This window comes from Sphaerodactylus townsendi, linkage group LG04 (genome assembly GCF_021028975.2).
Source record: "Sphaerodactylus townsendi isolate TG3544 linkage group LG04, MPM_Stown_v2.3, whole genome shotgun sequence".
In the NCBI taxonomy this organism is placed as follows: Eukaryota; Metazoa; Chordata; class Lepidosauria; order Squamata; family Sphaerodactylidae; genus Sphaerodactylus; species Sphaerodactylus townsendi.
In genome coordinates this window covers 73154674-73179375 of record NC_059428.1, presented here as the reverse complement: position 1 = coordinate 73179375, position 24702 = coordinate 73154674, and the positions used below count along the sequence as shown (strand labels likewise).

General features: G+C 43.0%; 1 protein-coding gene and 1 long non-coding RNA gene across 22 annotated transcripts in view; one reads left to right on the top strand and one right to left on the bottom strand.

Moving 5' to 3' along the window:
• Positions 1 to 1127, bottom strand: part of CASK (calcium/calmodulin dependent serine protein kinase) — a 199529-nt gene extending 198402 nt beyond the window's left edge. For 13 of the 20 annotated variants that reach the window (XM_048493383.1, XM_048493385.1, XM_048493388.1 and 10 more), the window contains exon 1: positions 447 to 1123. In XM_048493383.1, the coding sequence (XP_048349340.1) occupies positions 447 to 505 (59 nt within the window). In that variant the 5' untranslated portion in view covers positions 506 to 1123. Of the gene's footprint in view, positions 1 to 446 lie in introns of all 20 variants that reach the window. The other 7 variants (XM_048493387.1, XM_048493382.1, XM_048493381.1 and 4 more) reach the window with 4 other exon arrangements.
• A 10-nt stretch (positions 1128 to 1137) lies between these two features.
• Positions 1138 to 24702, top strand: part of LOC125430971 — a 28057-nt gene continuing 4492 nt past the window's right edge. The window contains exons 1-3 of one of the 2 annotated variants that reach the window (XR_007244262.1): positions 1138 to 1415; positions 9616 to 9657; positions 11554 to 11732. This is a non-coding gene — a long non-coding RNA (uncharacterized LOC125430971). Of the gene's footprint in view, positions 1416 to 9615; positions 9658 to 11553; positions 12366 to 24702 lie in introns of those variants that run through there. The other variant, XR_007244263.1, reaches the window with a different exon arrangement.

Below are 24702 nucleotides of genomic sequence, written 5' to 3'. Positions count from 1 at the left end.
CACCTGGTGCACAAACATACAGCCATCACAGAGCAGGAGAAATGTGGAGGAAAAACACCTTCCCTGTCCCTTCCTTGTCTGCCTTCTTAGCAGGCAAGTGATCACACAGATCTGCTCCAGCGTTCCGATTAAGGAGGCAACTGGGATAACGGCAACCTTCCAGTTAAGCGGTGAGCAAGGGAGAGAGAATCCTATCAGGTCACTGCTCCCATCCTGTGAAAGAGCGTGGGCGCCACTGCAAATTCACTTGTCATGTCACTCAGTCCCAGCATCGAGGAGCGGGTCCCTCTCCTTCTCCTCCTTTCCTCACACAGACACAGCAGCAGCAGTTCAGGTGGAAGTCAAACATCCCCCCCCCACCCCGTGGGGAGGAGGCTTTGCAGCTGGCTGTTCCTCTGGCAGCCTCCACCCCCTCCCCTTCCTTCCATCTGGCTCCCCCAACTTACTTGCCGATCACCTCGCAGAGCTCATACACATCCTCGAACAGCACGTCGTCGTCGGCCATGGTCCAGATCGGGGGGGGGATTAGCCACACAGGCGGCCGAGGGGCGCGGGCACGATCCCCGCCGCGCTCCCCAGACTACGCGCTGCCGCCACTGCCGCCGCCAGTCACCACCACGTTAAAAATCCCTGACGCTTCACCACCGCAGATAAAATCCGCCCGGGAGATTCTGGCGGCCACGTCGGGAACCCTTCCAGCTGCTGCCTCCGCCGCCGCCGCTCCTTGTTCCTTCCTCCTGCGGGCCTCAGCCTCCACCCGCGTGTCTCCGGCACTCCGGCTCCTGCTGCCGCCAGGTCCTCACCTTCCTCCACACCCTCCGCCGCGTCCCACCTATGGCCCTAGAGACTAATCCCAGCAGGCAACGGTTAGTGGGGTGGAGTAGGGACCATGGCGAGGATGGATACAGAGAAAAACCGGCGAAAGGCAACGCCGCCGCCTCCCCTCCCCCCACTCCCCTCCCCCACTCGTGCACGCGAGGGGGCCAGAACCAGAACGCGCAGAGGAAAAAGGAAACGGGGTGGGGGAGGGGAGGCAGGGAAGGAGAGAGGCGCGGCACCGAACACGAGCCAGCAACGGCAGCGTTAAGCTGTTTAATGGAGGGCGGGCGCGCGCCGCCGTGGCCGCCGGCACCTTTCTAGCCAGTCACGCAACCGCCCTAAGCCGGAGCGAGCGCCCTTCGTCAGAGCCCGCGCGCGCCCTCCTCCTTCCCTTTCTCTCAGCCCTACACCCCACCCTATTGGACAAGTCCCTGCCAGTGCCGCGCGCAGAGCCACGCCCACAAACCACTCAGGGGCGCTCTGTGCGCAGGCGCGGGTTTGTTGACGTCATAGAAAGGTGAAAGGAAAGCGAGGCGGGGAGGAATAGCGCTTTTTCCTGCGAGTGGGGCGGCTATTTCATTGTAGTAACGGGAGAGGTAAGCATACGGATCCGTGTACGGGCAGATCCCAGCAAAGAAGAAGCAGCGGAGATCCTCTGGCATGTCAGGGTACAGTATAGCACAACTGCGAAGTAATGCAGAATGCTCTGGTTTAGTGGGTTTTTTAGTCGTTGGTTAGTATAGCTCCCGTGTCTACAGAAGAATCTGGCAGAAGCTGGAAGTTGGAACTACATTAACTTATCTCTCCAGAAAGAATATAGAATTTAATTAAACCCTGAAATTCCTAATTGACTTAGCTACGATCAGCTGAACTCTTTTGAAAGTAGGAAACATAACAATGTTGTTCAAGACTTGGCCTTCCTAACCAGCATTACTTTTGTTTTCCCGGGGTTTAGTTTCAGTGTTTCAACCTTATCTATTTGATTTTTTGTCCAATTTTTAATCTGCTCTACCCAAACGACTTGAGCTCAGAGCAGCTAACAGCATTTAACCACTGCTTCCAGACAGCAATTTAAGAGCTCTGCTGCATCACCAGAAGATTTGGATACAGATATGTATAGCTGTGTATTGTCAGCATATTGATGACAGCCAACCCCAATACTATGAATGATTTGGTGTATGTGTTTTACATAAAGATTTTTAACATTTGCCATGCCTTGTATCTGTTCTGGTGCTCCATCTCAAGCACCTTTTAGAGTTTACTGTTTGTGCACCATGTCCATACATCTGGGGATTTTTTCTTGACTGACACTCAAATGCTTGATTTGTTTCCTTTGGGAAAAGGTAAGTACCAAGTAATTGCTTAATGGCAATTGTTGATGGCACATCATGACATTTACTAGGCAGATTTTGTTTATGATGTGGTTTACCACTGCCTTCCCCGGGTGTCTACACTTTACACCCAGCAAGCTGGTTAATCATTTTACTGACTTTGGAAGGATGGAAAACTGAGTCAACCTTGAGCTGGCTACCTGAAACCAACTTCTGTGACATTAAGAGTTCTGTTACCTCTTTCACTACACATATCCCCCAGGGTATGCATTAAATATCAGAACTACTTTGTATATTCAAGGTATGTGTCCTGTAGTCAAATCCAGAACTAGGCTAAGTACTTTGTAAGCAAACTCAGACTTTTGAGTTTCTACTTCAGTGCAACAACATTTTATTTAATCAACTCAGCTATTTTAACTAGCAGAAAAGATCAGCATAAGCCCAAGAGAAATCTTGATATTGTCATATTGATTATAGTGTTTGTAGAGATGATGTAAGGGACTATCCTAAACTATCACCATGAAAATGTTTTGAATCTTCAGAAAGATAATATCAGAGCCTTGCCATTGTTTGTTCTTACTGGTCAACAATAAGAGAGATAGCATCACTTTTGATGTGATAGGTGAGTTGCCACCTGTTATTTAAATGCCTTGATGCCACTGTTCAACTTGAAGTGGCTATGCTAGCAAAGTATGAAATTGTCAGTACAATTTAAAATAAAATATTAAGCTACAATTTAAAAATAAAATAGAAAACCAACCACAGGACAACAATAAAACAAAAATTAAGTCTAGAAGTATTTTCTGGTAATATTCAAACCACATCCAAAAGTCAGTAATAAACCAAAACCAACTAAATATTTGACATCAAACGTCTCAGTGATAGTTAACTTAAACTAGACATTTAATGAAAAAGTGATGCCATCTAATAACTGGGGGAAACATCATCTATTCAAGCAGCTGAGAATTTCACTTATAAATCATGAGGTATGTTGTGGTCTCACAAATGCATGAGTGTGGGAGATGCATTTCCCTCTTCTAGCTACCATGTCTTTGCCTCTGCCCCCTCTCCTATTTCCTCTAGGTCTTTCCTCCCTTTCCTGGGCCTTCTTGCCCTCTTCTAGCTCTCCTCCCCACCCCCAGCCTTCACATACTCTCCTCCCTGCACTTCCCCCCTCCTATCTTCCTGAGTCTCCCACACACCTCCTGATTGAAGCTATGGAAAGCCAGGTGCCATTGTAGTCTGAATACTGGCTTGTTATTCCAGGTTAGCAGAAAAATATACCTGAACCCTCCCCATGCAGTGTTGTGATTTGTATGGTGGAGTCACCTACCACTGTTAAATATAATTGTATTTTGTGAATTTGGGAGCTGCCTTTGAGAGCTACTATCAAAAAACAAGATAAAGGGTATTGTGCCATAGAGTAACAACCAGCTCATGAATATATAGTGTTGAAGGCTTCCATGGACGGAATCACTAGGGTGTTGTCGGTTTTCCAGGTTGTATGTCCGTGTTCCAGTAGCATTTTCTGCTGCATCTGTGACTGGCATTTTCAGCTACTGAAACACAGCCATATGGCCCGGAAAGCCCACAACCCCCTAACTCATGAATAACTCATGATGTTTAAGGGAAGAAATGAGCAGAAATGGTTTGCCATTGCCTTTCTCTGCATAATAGCCCCAGTCTGCCGTGGTAGTCTCCCATCAAAGTACTAAATATAAGAAAGAACCTGCTGGACCAGAGTCCATCTAGTCCAGCACTCTGCTACTCGCAGTGGCCCACCAGGTGCCTTTGGGAGCTCACATGCAGGATGTGAAAGCAATGGCAGCCTGCTGCTCCCAAGCACCTAGTCTGCTAAGGCATTTGCAATCTCAGATCAAAGAGGATCAAGATTGGTAGCCATAGATTGACTTCTCCTCCATAAATCTGTCCAAGCCCCCTTTAAAGCTGTCCAGGTTAGTGGATCACCACCTCCTGTGGCAGCATATTCCAAACACCAATCACGCATTGCATGAAGAAATGTTTCCTTTTATTAGTCCTAATTCTTCCCCCCAGCATTTTCAATGTATGCCCCCTGGTTCTAGTATTGTGAGAAAGAGAGAAAAATTTCTCTCTGTCGACATTTTCTATCCCATGCATAATTTTATAGACTTCAATCATTTCCCCCCCAGATGTCTCCTCTCTAAACTAAAGAGTCCCAAACGCTGCAGCCTCTCCTCATATCATCCTTGTTGCCCTTCTCTGCACTTTTTCTATCTCTTCGATATCCTTTTTGAGATGTGGCAACCAGAACTGAACACAGTACTCCAAGTATGGTCGCACCACTGCTTTATATAAGGGCATGACAATCTTTGCAGTTTTATTATCAATTCCTTTCCTAATTATCCCCAGCATAGAGTTTGCCTTTTTCACAGCTGCCATGCACTGAGTTGACATTCCCATGAAACTATCAACTAAGACGCCCAAATCCCTTTCCTGGTCTGTGACTGATAGCACTGACCCCTGCAGCGTGTATGTGAAGTTTGGATTTTTTGCCCCTATGTGGATCACTTTACATTTTGCTACATTGAACTGCATTTGCTATTTCTCAGCCCACTCACCTAATTTATAAAAGTCCACTTGGAGCTCTTTGCAATCCTTTGCGGTTCTCACCACCCTACATAATTTGGTATCATCTGCAAACTTGGCCACCACGCTACCCACCCCTACTTCCTGGTCATTTATGAATAGGTTAAAGAGTACTGGTTCCAAAACGAATCCTTGGGGGACACCACTCCCTACAACTCTTCGTTGTGAGAACTTCCCATTTACACCCACCCTTTGCTTCCTGTTTCTCAACCAGTTTTGAATCCATAGGAGGACTTGATTGCTGAGTTTTCTCAATAGAAAATCAGTTGCTTTTTCTATCTGCATGGAAAAGTGGGTAAAAGACCAGTAATTTTCCATCACACCTCTTTGGAAATTGCCTGGGAGGTAAGGGTGAAGCTGCTATGCAAGCTATGAAAGGTATCATTTAAAAGCCTAATAAACCACTTGAATATAGAATTCCTTTTTTCTATTTCTAGTTGGTGCTCATCACACAGCCTTAGTTCTAGGACAGTGTCAAAAACTAAGGTATGGATCCAGGAATCTGATTACATCCTGATGATTTAGGAACTGCTGGATAACAATTTTCTTCAAATATCTCCCCCCACCCCAAAAAGAAAGCAATTTGAGGCAGGGGACACTTATGCATTTGTGGTTTCCTTCACTTTCAGAATACATTCTCTTCGGGTTTGATTCTCAATTGCACACACATTTCCCACTCTTGAAGACTTGCCGTCCTGTCAGATAAGAGAATCCCTGCAGTTTCCAAAAGCTCTTTAAGGGAAAGTTTTTTCTTCCTTTACAGAGCAGGAAAATCTGAATTTCCTGTCTACCCATACAGCAGCCAGCCAGTCTTTACTGCAGGCTTTCCCAAAACTTCATAGCAAAGCAGGTTTGAGAAAGATCAAAGTAAACCCGAGGAAACCTCAGAAAGTGAACAAATGTACTATGGTACTATGACAGGGGTAGGGAACCTGCGGCTCTCCAGATGTTCAGGAACTACAATTCCCATCAGCCCCTACCAGCATGGCCAATTGGCCATGCTGACAGAGGCTGATGGGAATTGTAGTTCCTGAACATCTGGAGAGCCGCAGGTTCCCTACCCCTGTACTATGAGGAACCAGGAAAAACCCTCTTACCAACAACACTTAATCTCTTTATGCACCAAAGTATCTTTTATGGCCAAACAAGAAAAGACAAATAGAAATGAAGCTACATAACTGGCCTCCTATGTTGACAAGCAGTGTAGGCTCTGTGAAAATAGCAACAATGAAATCATGGCAATAGTGTTTTTATAGTACCCCAAAGAACTGGATTTTCATGCTATTAAATTATTTTACATCCATGTGGCAGTGAAGCAATTATGGTATGTGTGGCTTGAAATAATCTGGAATAGCACATTGGTTATGATAGAGGCTATGAAGACTTTCATCAGTCTTGGTGAGATAGCCTTGGGTAAACATTAACATCATCCAAAATAAGTTTTGCCATGTTAACATTAGGCCCAACATTTTTCAGTGGGGAAAGAATTACAGCCCAATCCAGGGGCAGATAGTGAAAGGAGTCCTGAGAGTGGCATGGGCCTGTACCAGCATTGCCATCCTGCTGGTGGAAGGAGCACCTATGCTGACAGAGAGAGCAAAATGTTTGCCCACTGTTCCAAAGCTACATCAGCATAGGAGAACATGCTGGTACTGCCTGAAACAGGGGTGCGTTAGGGGCATTCCAGCCTAGGAACACCTCTTCCCCATGTGCAGAGTTATGCCCCCAGAAAGCGTGGCATATGCTTGTTTGATCTGTGAGACTATTCAGGCAGCAGGAGGTTTTTTGAATTTCCTTCCTTCCTTCCTTCCTTCCTTCCTTCCTTCCTTCCTTCCTTCCTTCCTTCCTTCCTTCCTTCCTTCCTTCCTTCCTTCCTTCCTTCCTTCCTTCCTTCCTTCCTTGCCCCAAACCCCTTCAGCTGCTGTGGAGCTCCCCCGCCCCAGTTTGGATTTGGCATTTAGTCTATGCCTCAGTCAGCCAGCTATGCAATGTCATGATGTTGAAATAGGTGGCCTCATCCAAGACTAAATCTTAGGTACAAAATTTACTATCAGCCTCACATGAAACAACAGCAGTTACATATTTGGGAGTTCACTGATATCATTCCAAGATGTGCTCTAGATTAACCTCTCTTCCAGCAGAGGGTTTTGTCTACATCCATTTATGCACACAGAATCCTGGGATTTGCTTTTTACCCTTACAAAAAAAGATCTCTTTCAACATGCCTTCTAAAATCACTACTATCTCTCAAAAGTTTGAATGCATGCACACGTTTCTATGATTCATCTATTTCTGTAACACTGTGGGGAATAGGAAGAAAAGTTGTAAGCCACCTTGCTGATACCATCAGTTTCGCACACACACGTGCATACATACACACTAATTACACAAGGGTGCCATCTGGATACTGTAATGGTATGAGTTTGAGATGCACTGTAACTGGAGCTCTACCACTTCATTTCTGTTTGTAATCCCCCACAATTCCCCTTTCTTCATCAATTGGATCATTCCCAAAGAACACAACACAAAAAGCTAAGCTGCTTTGGATAAAAATGCTTCTTATCACTCTGATCCCATTGCATTCACTAATGCCATATATACATTCACTAGCATCATATAAACATTAAACCGTTATGATCTGTTGATGCAATGACATTAGAAGTCATGAACAGTTATTGTGATCTGATCTGGCTGGCTACTGTTGGAAACAAGATACTGGAGAGAGGACCCCTAATCTGCTTTTGTAGAACTATTCCTATGGTCTTCAGAAATATACTGAAATATGTAGATTTTCAGAGACCAAAAGGTATAACACCTTTAATGTCCTGGAATTGTAGATGTATAGTTTTACTATACTGATTTTAATCAAGAAGAAGAAAGAGTTGTATTTATATTCCCCCCCCCCCCTTCTCTTCTGCAAGGAGACTCAAAGGGGCTTCCAAACTCCTTTCCCTTCCTCCCTCACAGCAAACACCCTGTGAGGTAGGTGGGGCTGAGAGAGCTCCGAAGAATTATGACTAGCCCAAGGTCACCCAACTGGTGTGTGTTGGAGTGTATAGGCTAATCTGAATTCCCCAGATAAGCCTCCACAGCTCAGGCGGCGGAGCGGAAGATGTTAGGATATTCATTGTTCTCCAATACAGAGGAATGTTGCTATACAAACAGTACAATATATATAGTTTCAACAAAGACTTTTAAAAAAGATCCCCAGTCCAAACTTGTGTAGGTGTTTAGCTTGAGGATTTACAAGAATCATACCTCTTTTGAGTCATGTAGATTTTTCTCCCTTTCTCTGTAGCCTTGTTCCTGCTGATATTTTCCAACTATCTCTGGGTGAACAATCAACACACACTCCCCAATAAAGTTCATAGGTTAACTGCCCTAATAAAAGCAGATTTGGCAGGGAACCCAGCTGCTTTTTTTCACAGCTCCATGGTGAGGGAAGAACCATTGTCAACCTACCTGCACTTTAAGACTTGTCACTCCCCATATCCACCTGTTTTAGGTGAGTTTAACATTTAACTCTTGTTTCTCTGGGAGTAAAATGGTTTTCATTCTGGAACACATTGTTTGGAAGACTGTGCTGCGTACTGATATTACAAGAATTAAAATTATACACAGCTATCTCCTGAGTAAAAACTAAAGGACAGGAAAATAGAAATGATAAGCAAAAGGGGACTTGCTATACCTCATGTTCTCAGCAGGAAAAGACAGATTAAATATTATTTGAGTAGGTATTGAGAACATCTAGATCACATTAACTAGAGGTGAGAGCTGCAGTAGAGCGAAAAGTAAGCTGAGAAAAATGTCAGCAGTTAGCTGAGAAAAGCATCCTAACTTTTAGAGTCCAGCCACTGAAGGACACTGTTGCTTGGGAATGTTCTGGGCCACATTGTTTTCATTCTGCTTCATTATAGATGATATACTGTGGCAAGATCTTTTTTGTTTCTAACTTAGAAATCACTTCTTGTTCAAGTCAAGCCAGTGGAATGTGGATGTTGTGATATAAGTCTGCCACTACTGAGATTTTACTGGTGAGGAAGTTTAATTGCGTTGCTGTTTAATAGGAAGCATGGTTGTCCTATGCCTATTAGTAACACAGCAAAAGTAAACTTCCTACAGACAGGAATGCTTATGTACAGGATTTATACATTAAAAAAAGAAAAGGGGAAACTGCCCCCCCCCCCCAAATTGCCCAATGAGACTGAACATGTTTATTGCTCATCCAGAGCCCTAGGCTATACAGAAGGGAAAGGGGAAGCTGACCCTAATTAGGAAATAATATCCCAGCCCCCAGCCATAGTTTAGGATGCTGTAAGAACTTTGACCACTTTGATTCTAGTAAATTGGTTCTCCAAAGACTCTTGAAACCTCCTAGGAAGCAGAATATAGAGCTTGGGATGAATGTTAGAGCATTGCCCCAACCTGGTGACGTCACATTGATGAACTGAAATAATTAATTACCCTAACAGTAACCTAGTATTCAGCCAAAACTCTATGGTTAAACTCTGGCTTCCTGCTCGTCAACAGAAGGCAACTGTGCTAAGGCACCAAACATAAATATTTCACAGTTAGGAGCCCTGGGAGCCCTAGAGTTAAGCAGTCATAGTTTTGATGGAATTTCCTGACTGATTATCTGTCAGCAATTTAAATTATATTGTGTTTTCTTCTGTGTTATGGAAGTTCATGAAGCAATTGTGCAAGCAATTCATAATTCAGATAATAAAATGGGTAAGCTATGGAAATTGTTCGTCTCTGACACTGATTAACGTTAGCATTTCTCTATGCCTTTCCTTTCCTTTATTTTGCTTTTGCCACTTCTGTTATCATGCTACAGGACAAAGCCAACAATGGGAAAGCTGCCAAATGGAAAAAAAGAGTGAGTATAGTGGTGGGTAAGATTAGCAGGTTCAAATTTTGTCCCAGCTGTGAATTTAGTAGGTGGCCTTAGTTGGGCTCCTGTTTCAGCCGGGAGGAGTGAATGAGTGTTTTCAACAGATGTCTGTATGAAATATTCTTATTTTACTTGTCTTTAGGGTCACTCTACCTAAGCTTCAATTAAGGCACGTTGTAGTGCCAATAAATGCAAAGTCTGGGAGGAAATCAGTTGCCCAATGTGCATCATTGCCAAAAAAAAAAATCCATCTGGTCACTATTACATACATTTATGCACAGTGTAAGAATCATCCCAGAGTAAAGCACCCTGAAGCATTATAAAAGCTAAATAAGAAATTTGCTTTGTCACACCTTTATTATGATAGCTGCAAGATTTCTGACTCAATTTATGTATTTGCATAAACAACCTGCCACCTAGATATTTCCAACTAAGGATATATTCTCAGTACAGCACACAATATGACTACACCCTTTATGTGTAAGACCTATTTTGAACACATTTGTCAAAGAGTCTTCTAACTTTCTTAAAATGCAAGCTAAGATACACTGTTTTAACGGTAGAAGAATCTCATTCAGTGTTGGTTATGAAGATTCTAAGAAGCAGAAAAAGAGCTAGAGATTTGTAAAGAGTAAACTGCGTCATAATGGGAGATAAAACTTTGGGTTGGATCCAGTGATCCCTCTGCAGAAGGTGCTAATGTTTACAGATCTTTCTTATGGCCACCTCCCCACCATTTTTTTTAACCCTGGGAAGTTTATTTCAGGGGTCATAGGACTTGTGTAGATATATGTCAGGAGGCTGCAATAGAGAAGAAGGGGGTCTAAACTGCTCTGCTGACAAATAAAAGGAGAAAGTGATTTCTCCCTCCTTCCCGCTCCCCACAGCAGCAGTTTCCCAGCCTACATGGTGGTTATCCCGCATGGGTCCCAAGAGTCCTAAAATAAACTTTCTCAGGGTTGACTTGGAAAGGATTGCTGTGTGGTGGGAACATGGAGGAGTGCTTCAGTCCTTGCATTCATGGATCACTGTGTCCAACCCATTGATTTTCCTAAGATTATCATCCTTATCTTTTATGCAGTACCCCATAAATGAAAAAAATGCCATCTATTAAAAGCAATGAGAAATTTGTATTTTCTCAAGAGAATCTGATCGATGCAACCTGCACCCTAAATTATTGTTCTTGTTTCTCTATAATGTAAGTGATTCATGGTCAGTAAACAGGCCAGAATGATCCAGGCTAGCCTGATCTGGTCAGATTCTGGAAGCTAAACAGGATCAGTTCTGGCTAGTATTTGAATGGGAGACCATCAAGGAAGACTATGATCGCTAAATAGAGGCAGGCAATGGAATCCACTCTGAATATATCTTGCCTTGGAAACTTTACAGGATTGTCATAAGCCAGGTGTGACTGTGACTTGATGGTATTTTCCACCACCACTACTACCACCAGACACAGCAAAATACTTGAAACCTCTCAACATATGTTTCTAGGTGTACACCTAAGGTTTTTAAACCACTGAATTTAATGGAATGGAATGCATACTATCTTCTCCACTAGTATACTGTTATGCCCATACCTGGACTTTTTCTTTACAGAGTAGAGTACAAAGGTTGGGTCTGGGATCCCTCCCTCTGTCCTATAGCACAGTTTGATGTATGCTGCAGGTTCTCAGTTCTTGGATATATGGTTCCAATTCAGATTATGGCTGAGCTGTATGTGGAGCATGGTCTTTAGTATCCCCCTCCCAAAGCCATTTTTCCATCCTGAAATAGTTCCAGTGGAGTGCATTATTTAGCTCATTGTATTCTCATGGTGTCAAAAGACCAGGAGTGAGCGATGCATGCCTGTCTTGTAAATCCTGGGTTCTTTTTTTCCAGATATTCAAAAGCCACTGAGTCAAAGATTTTATTGAAAAACAGAAAATAAGAAAATGTTCTAGATTTCTCAGCTACAGCACCGTTCCAAACATGTCTTGTTGCAGACCTGGGTCAGGAGCTGCCTTTCTTCTGCCCAGCTTGGATCAGAATCTTCCTTGTTCTGTCCTCTTAGTTCCCAGGTAAACTCCATTTGCTGGCCCACCCTGAAGAGCAACCTCTCTGAGTTGCAACCTTTTGACCACTTGCTTCCTTTGTGTAATTTATTAGAAGCATTTAGGCTTGCTCTATCCAGAGATCAAAGGTCCTTGTCAGGCTAGTGTGAATCTTCCTGATACTGTAACCGGAACAACCTCTTTACACACGGGTTTTCCCAGAGCCCAGTACAATCATTTTTTTTAGATCAAAAAATTGGAGAGGGCTGGAGCTCCTTCCTCAGGGGCAGCACATTTACAATTTGAATTTGTACCTAGGACCTTACCTATGTACTCTATAGTGTATAAAGAAGACTTTAAAATTAGAATGCTAATTATATCACACTCCTTCTCTAGCATGTCCCAGGTGCTACTGATTTTTGTGCCCTTCACTGGCTCAATTGGGATAACACTGGTATAGCTTTGACACAGTGTTACACTGTGACAGTTGCCATCCTAAGCAGTTCTGTGTCCTTTATGACACACTCCACCTCTGTCCTTTCTCAGAATTGTAGATGGAGAATTTCAGTGTTTCTTGTAAATACTGTCTTCCGGTGACATTGCTTCAAAGAAGAAAACGAATAAGTATTGAGAGGATTAGCGAGGTAACCCCATGGCACTCACAATAAGAACATAAGAACAAGCCAGCTGGATCAGACCAAAGTCCATCTAGTCCAGCTCTCTGCTACTCGCAGTGGCCCACCAGGTGCCTTTGGGAGCTCACATGCAGGATGTGAAAGCAATGGCCTTCTGCAGCTGTTGCTCCCGATCACCTGGTCTGTTAAGGCATTTGCAATCTCAGATCAAAGAGGATCAAGATTGGTAGCCATAAATTGACTTCTCCTCCATAAATCTGTCCAAGCCCCTTTTAAAGCTATCCAGGTTAGTGGCCATCCCCACCTCCTGTGGCAGCATATTCCAAACACCAATCACACTTTGCGTGAAGAAGTGTTTCCTTTTATTAGTCCTAATTCTCCCCCCCAGCATTTTCAATGAATGCCCCCTGGTTCTAGTATTGTGAGAAAGAGAAAAATTTATCTCTGTCAACATTTTCTACCCATGCATAATTTTATAGACTTCAATCATATCCCCCCTCAGACCTCTCCAAACTAAAGAGTCCCAAACGCTGCAGCCTCTCCTCATAAGGAAGGTGCTCCAGTCCCTCAATCATCCTCGTTGCCCTTCTCTGCACTTTTTCTATCTCTTTGATATCCTTTTTGAGATGCGGTGACCAGAACTGGACACAGTACTCCAAGTGCGGTCGCACCACTGCTTTATATAAGGGCATGACAATCTTTGCAGTTTTATTCTCAATTCCTTTCCTAATGATCCCCAGCATAGAGTTTGCCTTTTTTACAGCTGCCATGCATTGAGTTGACATTCCCATGGAACTATCAACTAAGACGCCCAAATCCCTTTCCTGGTCTGTGACTGATAGCACTGACCCTTGTAGCTTGTATGTGAAGTTTGGATTTTTTGCCCCTATGTGCATCACTTTGTATTTTGCTACATTGAACTGCATTTGCCAATTCTTAGCCCACTCACCTAATTTATCAAGGTCCACTTGGAGCCCTTCGCAATCCTTTGTGGTTCTCACCACCCTACATGATTTGGTATCATCTGCAAACTTGGCCACCACTCTACCCACCCCTACTTCCAGGTCATTTATGAATAGGTTAAAGAGCACTGGTCCCAAAACGGATCCTTGGGGGACACCACTCCCTACATCTCTCCATTGTGAGAATTTCCCATTTACACCCACTTTTTGCTTCCTGTTTCTCAGCCAGTTTTTAATCCATAGGAGGACTTCCCCTCTTACTCCTTGATTGCTGAGTTTTCTCAATAGTTTCTGGTGAGGAACTTTGTCAAAAGCCTTTTGGAAATCCAAGTAGACAATGTCCACTGGTTCCCCCCTGTCCACATGCCTGTTTACACCCTCAAAGAACTCTAGTAAGTTTGTAAGACAGGATTTGCCTCTGCAAAAGCCATGCTGACTCTTTCTCAGCAGGTCTTGCTTTTCTACATGTTTTATAATTTTATCTTTAATGATAGATTTCTACTAATTTACCAGGAACAGATGTCAAACTGACTGGCCTGTAATTTCCCGGGTCCCCCCTAGATCCTTTCTTAAAAATTGGTGTGACATTGGCCATCTTCCAGTCTTCAGGGATAGAGCCTGATTTCAGGGATAAGTTGCATATTAAAGTGAGAAGATCAGCAATTTCATGCTTGAGCTCTTTAAGAACTCTTGGGTGAATGCGATCTGGGTCAGGGGATTTGGTAGCATTTAGTTTATCAATGGCTGCCAGAACTTCTTCCTTGTCTACCGCTATCTTCGCTAGTTCCTCGGATTCGCCTCCCAAGAAGCATGGTTCAGGTGCAGGAATTTTCCTCACCTCCTCTTGGGTGAAGACAGATGCAAAGAATTCATTCAGCTTCTCTGCAATCTCCCTGTCATCGTTTAGCACACCCTTTGCTCCTTTGTCATCTAACGGGCCTGCTGCTTCCCTAGCTGGCTTCCTGCTTTTGATGTACTTGAAGAACTGTTTGTTGCTGGTCTTGATGTTCCCAGCCATGTGTTCCTCATAATCCCTTTTTGCCTCCCTTACAGCTAACTTGCTTCTCTTTTGCCACCATTTGTGTTCCCTCTCATATTCTTCATCAGTCAAACTGGACTTCCATTTTCTAAAAGACATTTTCTTTTTTCTGATAATTTCCTCAACCTCTCTTGTTAACCATGGTGGCTTTCTTTTGGACTGGGTGCTGCCTTTCCTAACCTGCAGAACACATTTCAGCTGAGCTTTTATAACTGTGTTTTTAAATAACCTCTAAGCATCCTGGACAGTTTTGACTCTCTTGATTTTCCCTTTCAGCTTCCTGCACACTATCCCCCTCATCTTTGAGAAATTTCCCTTTCTGAAGGCGAATGTAACTACATTAGTAGTTGTTACTTGTTCGCATGCAGAGATACTGAATCTGACGGCATTGTGGTCGCTGTTCCTTATCGGCTCAACAACACTGACCTCAGGCACCAGGTCCTGGGTCCCACATAGAATTAGATCTAGGATCACCTCTCCCCTGGTTGGTTCCACAACCATCTGCTCTAAGCCACAGTCATTTAGCATATCCAGGAATGCTCTCTCCTTACTATGACCTGAACATGCATTTTTCCAGTTTATATGGGGATAGTTAAAATCACCCATTACCACTACATTTTTGTTTTGGTTGGCCTCTCTAATTTCTTTTTCCATCTCAGAATCCTCTTTTGCACTTTGGTCAGGGGGACGATAATATATTCCTAATATTAAACTGTCCTTCACACCTGGTATTGATATCCACAGTGATTCTGTAGGGGAACCAGCTCCCCTTTCATTGTCTATTTTATGTGACACTATGCTCTCTTTTATGTAAAGGGCAACTCCACCCCCAATGCGCCCTGTCCTATCCTTCCTATAGAGCCTGTAGCCTGGTATAACAGCATCCCACTGGTTCTCCTCATTCCACCATGTCTCTGTAATGCCCACTATATTAAAGTCCGCCTTCAAAACTCTGTACTCCAGCACCCCCATTTTAGGTCAAAGGCTTCTACTATTAGCATAGAGACACCTGTCTCCCAAAAGGTTCCCCAGTTCCTGACAAATCTGAAACCCTCTGCCTTACACCACCTTCTCATCCACACATTGAGACCCTGTATCTCCGCTTGCCTAGCTCGCCCTGCGCGTGGAATGGGTAGCATTTCTGAGAATGCCACCTTGGGGGTCCTGGATTTCAACCTGTTTCCTAGCAGCCTAAATTTAGCTTTCAGAACCTCCCGGCTACATTTCCCAATGTCGTTGCTGCCAATGTGGACCACAACTGCTGACTCTACCCCAGCACTGTCTAAAAGCCTATCTAGACGAAGCGTGACATCCGCAACCTTCGCACCAGGCAGGCAAGTCACCATGCGGTCATCACGCCTCTCACAAACCCAACTCTCTACATTTCTAATGATCGAATCACCCACTACGAGGAGCCCCCCACCTCCCCAAGGGGTATCCTCAGTGCGAGAGGATATCTGATCACCAGCTAAGGAAGGGATCCCATCTAAGGGAGCATCTTCCCCCACCTCAGACTGGCACCCTCTGTCCCCAAGACCTTCATTCTCCATGACATATGAAGAGATGTCACCTTGGGAGTGGGATCCTGCTGTTAGGTCCCTGAAAGCCTCATCTGTCACCCTCTCTGCCTCTTTCAGCTTCTCCAGGTCTGCCACCTTGGCTTCAAGAGAAGGCACACGTTCCTTGAATGCCAGGAGCTCATTGCAGCGAGGGCACACCCACGACTTCTGTCCTAGTGGCAGATAGTCATACATGTGACACTCAGTGCAAAACACTGGAAAGCCCCCATCCCCCTGCTGGCTTCCTGCCTTCATATCTGATTTTGTTTAGATATTTAAATATTAAACTTTTAGTCAGTGCCCCTCTGGAGCTATCTGTATGTACTGTCTGTCAAAAATGTCCTTATTAATTAAAAAAATATAAAATTGCTGGTTTCAGAGACTGAACTAAACTGCTGGTTCCAGAGACTGAACTAAAGCCCCACCTCTCAGCAGCCCAGGACAAAGAGGAACAAGAGATGAACTCTGTTAACCCCTGTTAAGCCCCACCTTTCAGCAGCTTCAGCAGTCTCAGCTCTCAGGAGCCTTACAAGGAGAAAAAGAGATAACCCCTGTTAAAATACACTGTTTTAAAAGCTGTGGCTTGGAGAAAAGCCCTCAAAAATGAACACCAGAGCTCACTCTGCTCTTCCTGGCCCAGTCTTCTTCTCCACTGTTACATGGAATAAAGGAGAGGAATTCCAGCTTTAAGGGTGTTGTTTCTAATTGGATGAACTGAAGGTGCAAGTTAACGGATTCTTTTCCACTAATGGTTGAGCCCTTTGTCAGAACAGGGATTCTGGCATCAGATACCTTAAGTAAGTTATGTGTTCTGTGAATTCCTTCACATTGGTCGATTCCAAACAACATAAATATAATGGCTTTAGGACATTATTTAAAAAATCTGTTTTGGATCTTGTGTTCCCACAGCACAGGAGAACACAAGCATTGTCAGCCAAAAGGGATCTTTTTTCCTGCCTCTGCATGGAGCTGTTGTCAGTTTCACAGTGGCACCCGCCATTTTATGTGCTGCAGGAGATTCCCCATGGAGGTTTCCTCTCTTACAGCTCATCTGTTTGCTATTTCACTGCAAAAGTAGATGAATAAAGTTTGTTTAGCCTAGTGATCCCGTGCACATATCATTTTTCATCTTTTTTTGTTTTGAGGCATCCCTGAAGCTATGGCAACACAAATACGTGCATATTGCAGCTTCTCTGGTTGTGTTGCCATAGCATTGCAGACAACCCCCTCAAAACAAAACAAAAAGAACATGTGCATGGGATCGCTAGGCTAAACAAACTTTATCCATCTACTTTTGACAGCGAAATAGCAAACAGGTGAGCTGCAAGCAGAGGGAAGCCTCCATGAGGAATCTCCATAGAGAATCTCCTGGAACACACATAATGGCAGGTGCAAGGGGCAGAAATGAAAGTGATAGGTTTGGCTGGGAGAAATAAAGTGTTTCCGGCCTGCTGGTGTTCGCTCAGCAGGCAGGAATTGTCCTTAACCCAGGTTGAGGGAAAAGATCGCTGGTTTAGCAATCTGTGAAAAACCCAGGTTGAGAGAAATGTAATGGGCTGATCTCTTTTTGGGGAAGAGTGTTTTTCCCCAAAACTTTCCTAAAATCTTATATATATATAAATCTATCAGTGCGTTTTTCTACTGACAGGTAATCTCCCAAACTCCTGGACCGATTACTTTGAAATTTTCACACAACGTCGCATTTGCGTGCGGCCAGGTTTCCATACTGTTTCCACACCTCTTGTTGTGTACATGTCACAACTGTGCCCATTATTGTGTACATGCTACACCTGTGACAGTTGGAACCACAGTTCTGTTCCGCAACAGCGCCATCTGCTGGCCATCAAAGCAACACCCTCTGATACAAGAGAAACAACCATGCCTTCCTTGAAAACCACTGCCATCTGGAGTGAAAGGGACGGGGCGGGCCATCTGCACATGGCCCACCCACCCTAGTGGAGGAAGGGGAAGGTGAGGGAGGGTCCAGGGGTTTGCTGGACCAAACGCTCTGAAATTTGAACACAACGTAGCTCATGCCTCCCAGTGTGTTTTAAGCTTGATAATACGTGCATATTGCAAGGGAAGGGAGTGAAAGGGACAGGGCCAGCCACCTGGACATGGCCCACCCACCCTAGCAGAGGAAGGGGAACAGGCCGGGAGTGACGGGAGTTAGGGAGTGACGGGCCGGGTTGCCATGCAAGGGAACGGGAGAGAGGGAGGGGAGCGAGGGGCCCCTTGCCCCTTCCCTCCCTTGTAATCATTGTGCAATGACACATGTTCGAACCATTTGCTTCCCCTTTTCTTTCTTTTCCACTTCACCAGACTCAGCCACAGCAACGCGTGGCCAGGCCCGCTAGTACTATATATAGCATCCTAAAGATGTTTAACTTGTGCTGTGCAGAATCCACCACTGTATGTCCTAAATGTACTGTAATTGATATAATCTTTTTGTTAAATTAGAACATCCCATATGACAGCATTGTAGGAAAAGTGGTCCAGCATTCTCTTAATTTGACTGCCCTTTTCTGCACTGTGTCCAAGACAGTGAATAAACCACCACAAGAGATCAGTAAGCTGCTAATCCCTTACCTGGCCAGCGGAAAACTGTTCCTCTCAGTAATAAGCCTCAGAAGGGGTGAACCACTGCAGGGAAAAGGGTGGGGGGAAGAGGTCCCAGGTAGGACAGTAGAACATCTAGAACCAGCATTAGCAGTTATACCCAGTCACAATTAGGCATGGCTGACTATGGGACCTTGAAATGATAGGAAACAAGTCAGAGAGCAGGCCTATGTTGATATATAAGAAGGTACTCTTCTTGACAGAGTGAATGAACAGAAGGGGTTGAGGACAGGAAGTAAGCCAAGCAGCATACTCAAGGTCAGCTGCTGCTTTGTTGGATATCACAGTTTTGGATGAGCAGTTCAGAAGAGCCAGTTGGACCACAGTGCCCTTGAAACGCAAATGTGAGGCATGGGGAAGTGGGTCAGTACAAAACCCACTCACCTCCTTGGAGTATCTAACTGCTGGAGGATGTTATGATATCGTGTTTGTGAGCAGGGAGTGCAAGAATTCTCACCATGGCTTTCCTTTTGTGACTAGAGGAGAGATTCAAATAATCCTATTGCTTGTTGACACTTATCTCCACAAAGACTCAAGTGGTTCCAGGTTAATTGCTCATGGTGTTCACTGGGTCTAGTGGTCTAGTGTGATGCATCTCCCTGGAGCTTCTGTATACAGTTTACAATGTACACCTTTTTGAATTCCTTGATACCCCTTCTGAAATGAGGCAAAAAAACAATGCATATTTCTAACATAGCTATACCATAGATTATATAAATACATGATGATGTAAGCCATTCCAGGCTTGATATACATCATGACTTTAAACATTTGGCACATTTTCTCTTGGTAATTTCTCTAACAATCATGGTCTTCTGTTGTTTTGGTCTGAGAGACAAAAGATAATAGAATCATTGTCTTTTTAAAAGTTTAAACTTTTTGACACATACATTTTATTACTAAGTAGAATTCATACTTTTCTCTATTATATCCATATTCTTATTCTCCTAGTCCTCAAATTCACAAATCATCAGTTCATTTTTAAATCTAAGCAAAACATCTATTATGGGTCTCCAGCTACCAATAAACTTACATTTTTTTCTCTAAGAAGTTCTTTTTTCGAATCAAAGAAGTAAACTTCACCGTCTCAGCCAATTCCAGTATCTTCACAAACCATTTTTCTATTGTGACTATAGATGAAGTGTTCCATTTTTGTGCATATAATTTTCTTGCTGCCAATGACATGTAAAAAACAAAATTTCATATCTTTTTCAAACTGTCCATAGGACACAAAAGGAAAGCCTCTGGTTTCATTTGTATATTAGTCTTTAAAATCTTCTGGATTATTTGAGGTATTTGTATCTAAAATTTCTTAGCTTTATTACAAATCCATCAAAAATGGTAAAATGATCCTTCATAATGTTCACATTTCTAACATGTTTGGATACATTTTTGCTAATTTCTCCAGTGACAAATGTCAATAATACATCACTGTATAGAATTTCTCTTTTAGACTGGAACTTAATGTAAATTTGAGACCTTCAACCACATATTCTCCCATTGATCCATCTGTATATTCTATTCAATGTTACTGTCCCATTTTATCATACAGTATTTCACTTGTTCTTTCTGTTTCAAATTTCAACAGAATCTTATACATTTGGCAATAACATGATCATCATTCATACATAGTTTTACTTTAAAATCAGTCTGGCTATTCTAAAAGTTTTTGGTCATATATAATGCATGTTTATTTTGACACTGTTATATTTCTGACCAGTTTTACTGACTAAATATGTTCATACTTGCTGAAGAGATTTTAGCAAAGGAAGGAACCTGAATGAAACACTAAGTAAATTGAGTATAAGAGGATAATTATGATCCACACTTGAGTAATTCAGCAGGTGTTTACGGGACTGGAAAAAAAATCCACTCCACCTTTTAATTGTCTGAAAGAATTCTTTAAGGAAAAAATCACTAGTACCAGGACTGCACTCATTCTGTGTGAATGGTCTGACAAACTTGTGACTTCATTCTATTCCTCAAGCTAAGGTTTGGGCCTGTAAACTTCTTGGGGGAAAGATCACCTGGGTATGATACATAAGCTATCCTGGAAAGCTACTGTAAGTAATACTGACTTGCATAGTGTCAGTATTATACTTAACAGGCTAAATCACTGTCAGGCAGCTTTATGAATTCATGGCAGATTCAGAAATGTTGGCCATGCTTCATTTTTGAGGCCACTTCAAAGATGTTCTATAATTGGCCCGCTGGTTGAACTGTTCAATAGATTAAGATTCATGTATAAAGGATAGCAAAACACAGTAGGATGAAGGAGGGTTTGAATGCATTCTTATATCCCAGTAAATTATCTGGAATTAGACTTTGTCCAGTTTTTTCTTACAGCCTGGCACCAGCATTCTGTAGTTGTTATGACAGACACTTCGCTCAGTTTCAGCTTCAATACTTTGTGAGAATAGCCTTTCTCTATCTTTTGTAGACTACGTTTTTATACAATTGGTCACCATGAAGAAGAAAAGAGTCTTCTAGATTATGTGAACAATTTGAGGCTTTTTCTGGCAGTGTGGTTCGTAATAAGTACCAGTAGTTCTCAGTTCTGACCTTGGTTATTTTTACACCTGAAGCAAACAACTGACACCCTCTTCACTAATTTTTATAAGCGATGGAGATTATAGGGAGAAAAATGGACTCTTCACTGGAAACTGTTTCTGGGAACACTGGATAGATGGTGAGCACAGCTGCCATATTCATGGGATGGAATGAATTTAATACTTACCTTCTTGGGATTTCTCATTCTTTTCTCATTCCCCTTTCTCCCTTTTCAAAAGAGCAAAAATTCAAAGAACTGCTTCTTAATTGCCTTTTCTAGTAAGAAACCACATCACATTTTGATCTTTTTGAATTTTTAAAGAATTTAAAAGTAATGCACAACAACTTGTGTAGATCTAATGCAGATCTCCAGACTGTGGGCAATTTACGTGATAGTAACATCTTAAAAAGACATAATAATGGAGCAAACACCCACTGTTTGAATTGCAATCAGTTTGCAAATAGTAAGCAGCACTCTCAAATATTAAAAAAACTATCTTTTAAAAAGCTTTTAGAAGTATTTTAAACTGCATTGCATAGGTTTTGCATAGGCCTGGAATCCATGCCCTATGAGGAGAGACTTAGGGAGCTGGATATGTTCAGTTTGGTGAAGAGAGGGTTAAGAGGTGACATGATATCCATGTTTAGATATTTGAAGGGATGTCATGTTGGTGAGAAGCAAGCTTGTTTTCTGCTGCTCCCCAGACTAGGACCAGGAGTAATGGGTTCAAGGTGATGGAAAAGAGATTCCACCTAAATATCAGAAAAACGTCCTGGCTGTTAGGGCTGTTCGACAGTGGAATGGACTACCTTGGAATGTGCTGGAGTCTTTTTCTTTGGAGGTTTAAGGAGGAGGAGGAGGAGGAGGAGGAGGAGGAGGAGTTTGGATTTATATCCCCCTTTCTCTCTTGCAGGAGACTCAAAGGGGCTTACAATCTCCTTGCCCTTCCCCCCTCACAACAAGCACCCTGTGAGGTAGGTGGGTCTGAGAGAGCTTCGAGAAGCTGTGACTAGCCCAAGGTCACCCAGCTGGCATGTGTGGGAGTGTACAGGCTAATCTGAATTCCCCAGATAAGCCTCCACATCTCAGGCGGCAGAGCTGGGAATCAAACCCGGTTCCTCCAGATTAGATACACGAGCTCTTAACCTCCTATGCCACTGCTGCTCTCTAGGCTGGATGGCCATCTGTCAGTAGTGCTTTGATTGTGTGTTCCTGCATTGCAGGGGGTTGGACTTGATGGCCCTTGGGGTCTCTTCCAACCTTATGATTCTGTAATTCTATGTGTGCTGTCACAGTTTTCCTGCAGTTATGTCCCTTTCCCCATCCATCTTTTGGCTAACCTATTTGACAGACAACATTATCTTTCATTTATTTCCTTGATACTGTTGGAATGTGTATGTGGATGTATGCTTGTGCACATGGAAGTGCATGGTTATCTCAATAGTATTCCAGTCTCTTCAATCTAGTATATTCTGAGTATGCATCAACATGATGAATGCTGCATGTTGACCCTAAAGCATTCATAAGCCCAGGAAGTCAGTTAGTTATGATCTTGCACTGAAAGACTTCCCATCCAGTGCCATGCAGAATGACTCCATTGCACAAATGCAAAACTAATTGAAACACTGCTCATTTTAAGTTGCTTCACACCATCAGTGCAAACATGTAAGGTGTTTGAGAAAAGAAATGGATATCGGGAACAGCGTTAGATTTTCAAACATTCTACTTGTAAAAGTTGAGTAATTCCTAAATGTAACATTTTAGCTGCTGAATGTGCTGTGTGGCTTTTGCTGTAAGTATCTTATATTTTTATATATTAGGGGGAAAAAACCCTCTTCTTACTTAGACATCACCCCAGCCTGTCTAGCTGAGTCATCTGAAGCAGAGTTAGAAGGATGCAAGTCCTTTGAAGTCAACCAGAAGGTGTTCTTTTGGGCTGGTATGCAAGAACATTTAAAACTTTTATTGGCAATAGTAAGGCTTCATAACCTTTGAAAAACATGTTAGAATCCTGTTTTGACTTACTTTGGTGGATATAAGTGTGTGGCATGGAAGACAGTTTTATGAGAAAACAGACAAATATATACATTTAAATAAAGCAAATGGAAGTCTTAAGAATCAAGATTCTTTCAAAACCTAGTTCATAATTTTAAATTTTAAAATGACATCTTGCTGGTTTAAGCCCTGACGTTATTCAGGGACTTGATCCTACAGTTGTAAACTCCTTCATTAGGAAACCTATCAGGAAGATAGATTATTTGAACAAATGTTTTCATGCCTTCAGGGGTTGTTCTTCCTCCCCCACCCCCCCTTTTAAAATCCCCATGGCTTGATCATTGCTTTTTTATGCCATAAATTTGTCCGTCCCAAATTATTTTAGAACTTTTTAATTAACTTAGTTAAATGTGCAGCCCTTCCCTGTTATGAGTAGTAGATTAATGAGGACACCTTTTATAAAGCATTTGTGTGATTGTACTGTAGAGAAGGTTGACTCGGCATCTGTTTTATTGGAATATCCCTAGTATGCAATTCTTAGGAATAAAATTTTAACATACTATTTGGGCAACATTTCTTTTTCACCTCACTGTAAGATAATCTCACTCCTTTTATATTACCCTCGCTGTTGCTCTAAACTCAAAGATGATGGTATTTATTAGAGGAGAGTACATGAATGCTCAAGATATTTATTTAAAAGAGGATGATCAGATAAAAGGAAAGGATGCCGGAGGGTCTGTAGGTCTTCTCCCTAGGCCTATCACTGCTATAGTATAACAAGCTGTGGGCCAGGAAGTCCCTAATTCAAATGTTAGCTTAGACTTGAAATCCTTAAGTAGCCTTTGGCAAGCCATTAATCATAGCTCCCCTCCCCTCCCCTCCCCACCCACACATACACACTACTTTTGAGAAAATTAATATTGGCTTAACTTAAAGGGTGATTGTAACTTTTTTTTTGCAATTATGTAAATGCTTTTAATACTCAGAGTGTCCACAGCCAAACCTTATAATTTATTTATGTCACAGTCTTTACTCCTTTTAAGTTATTTTTTCCTGTTATTGTACTATTTATTCATCAGCACAGCGAGAATGATTAAGAAGTACCATTCACATAAAGTATAATTAACAGGGGAATTGAGTAGCACAGTCCTGAGAGTCACTTTAGCAGTGCTGACCAACATGAGCAGCACCACTAGTTCATTCCCTATGGGCGTTACAAAAGGGAAATAACAACACACACCCCTTCACTAAGCACAGATAGCATAGCAAGCATGCCAAAGTCCCTAACAACCTCAGCAACGCCCATCACACAAACAGAAGGAGCTGATGATGCCCCTGTGAGTGGCACACAGGCACAGACTATTGTCCCTTTGTGCCCTCTTGGACAGGGTGGGATGACCCAGCAACAGTATAATACTAACAGAGCCACATGGCCTGATTTCCCACTGCCACCCATGGAGAACAGCACCAGTGCAGTGGTGCCCATCCCTTCCATGGCAAGGGCCTGGTTGTTGCCTTCATACAGCCATCCCTGGGAATTGTTCTATGAGATGATGCCACCCAGGGGCGAACCTAGGCAAACTGGAGCCCTGGGACAAAACCTGAGTTTGGCGCCCCCCGCCCCCCCCCGGCGAATG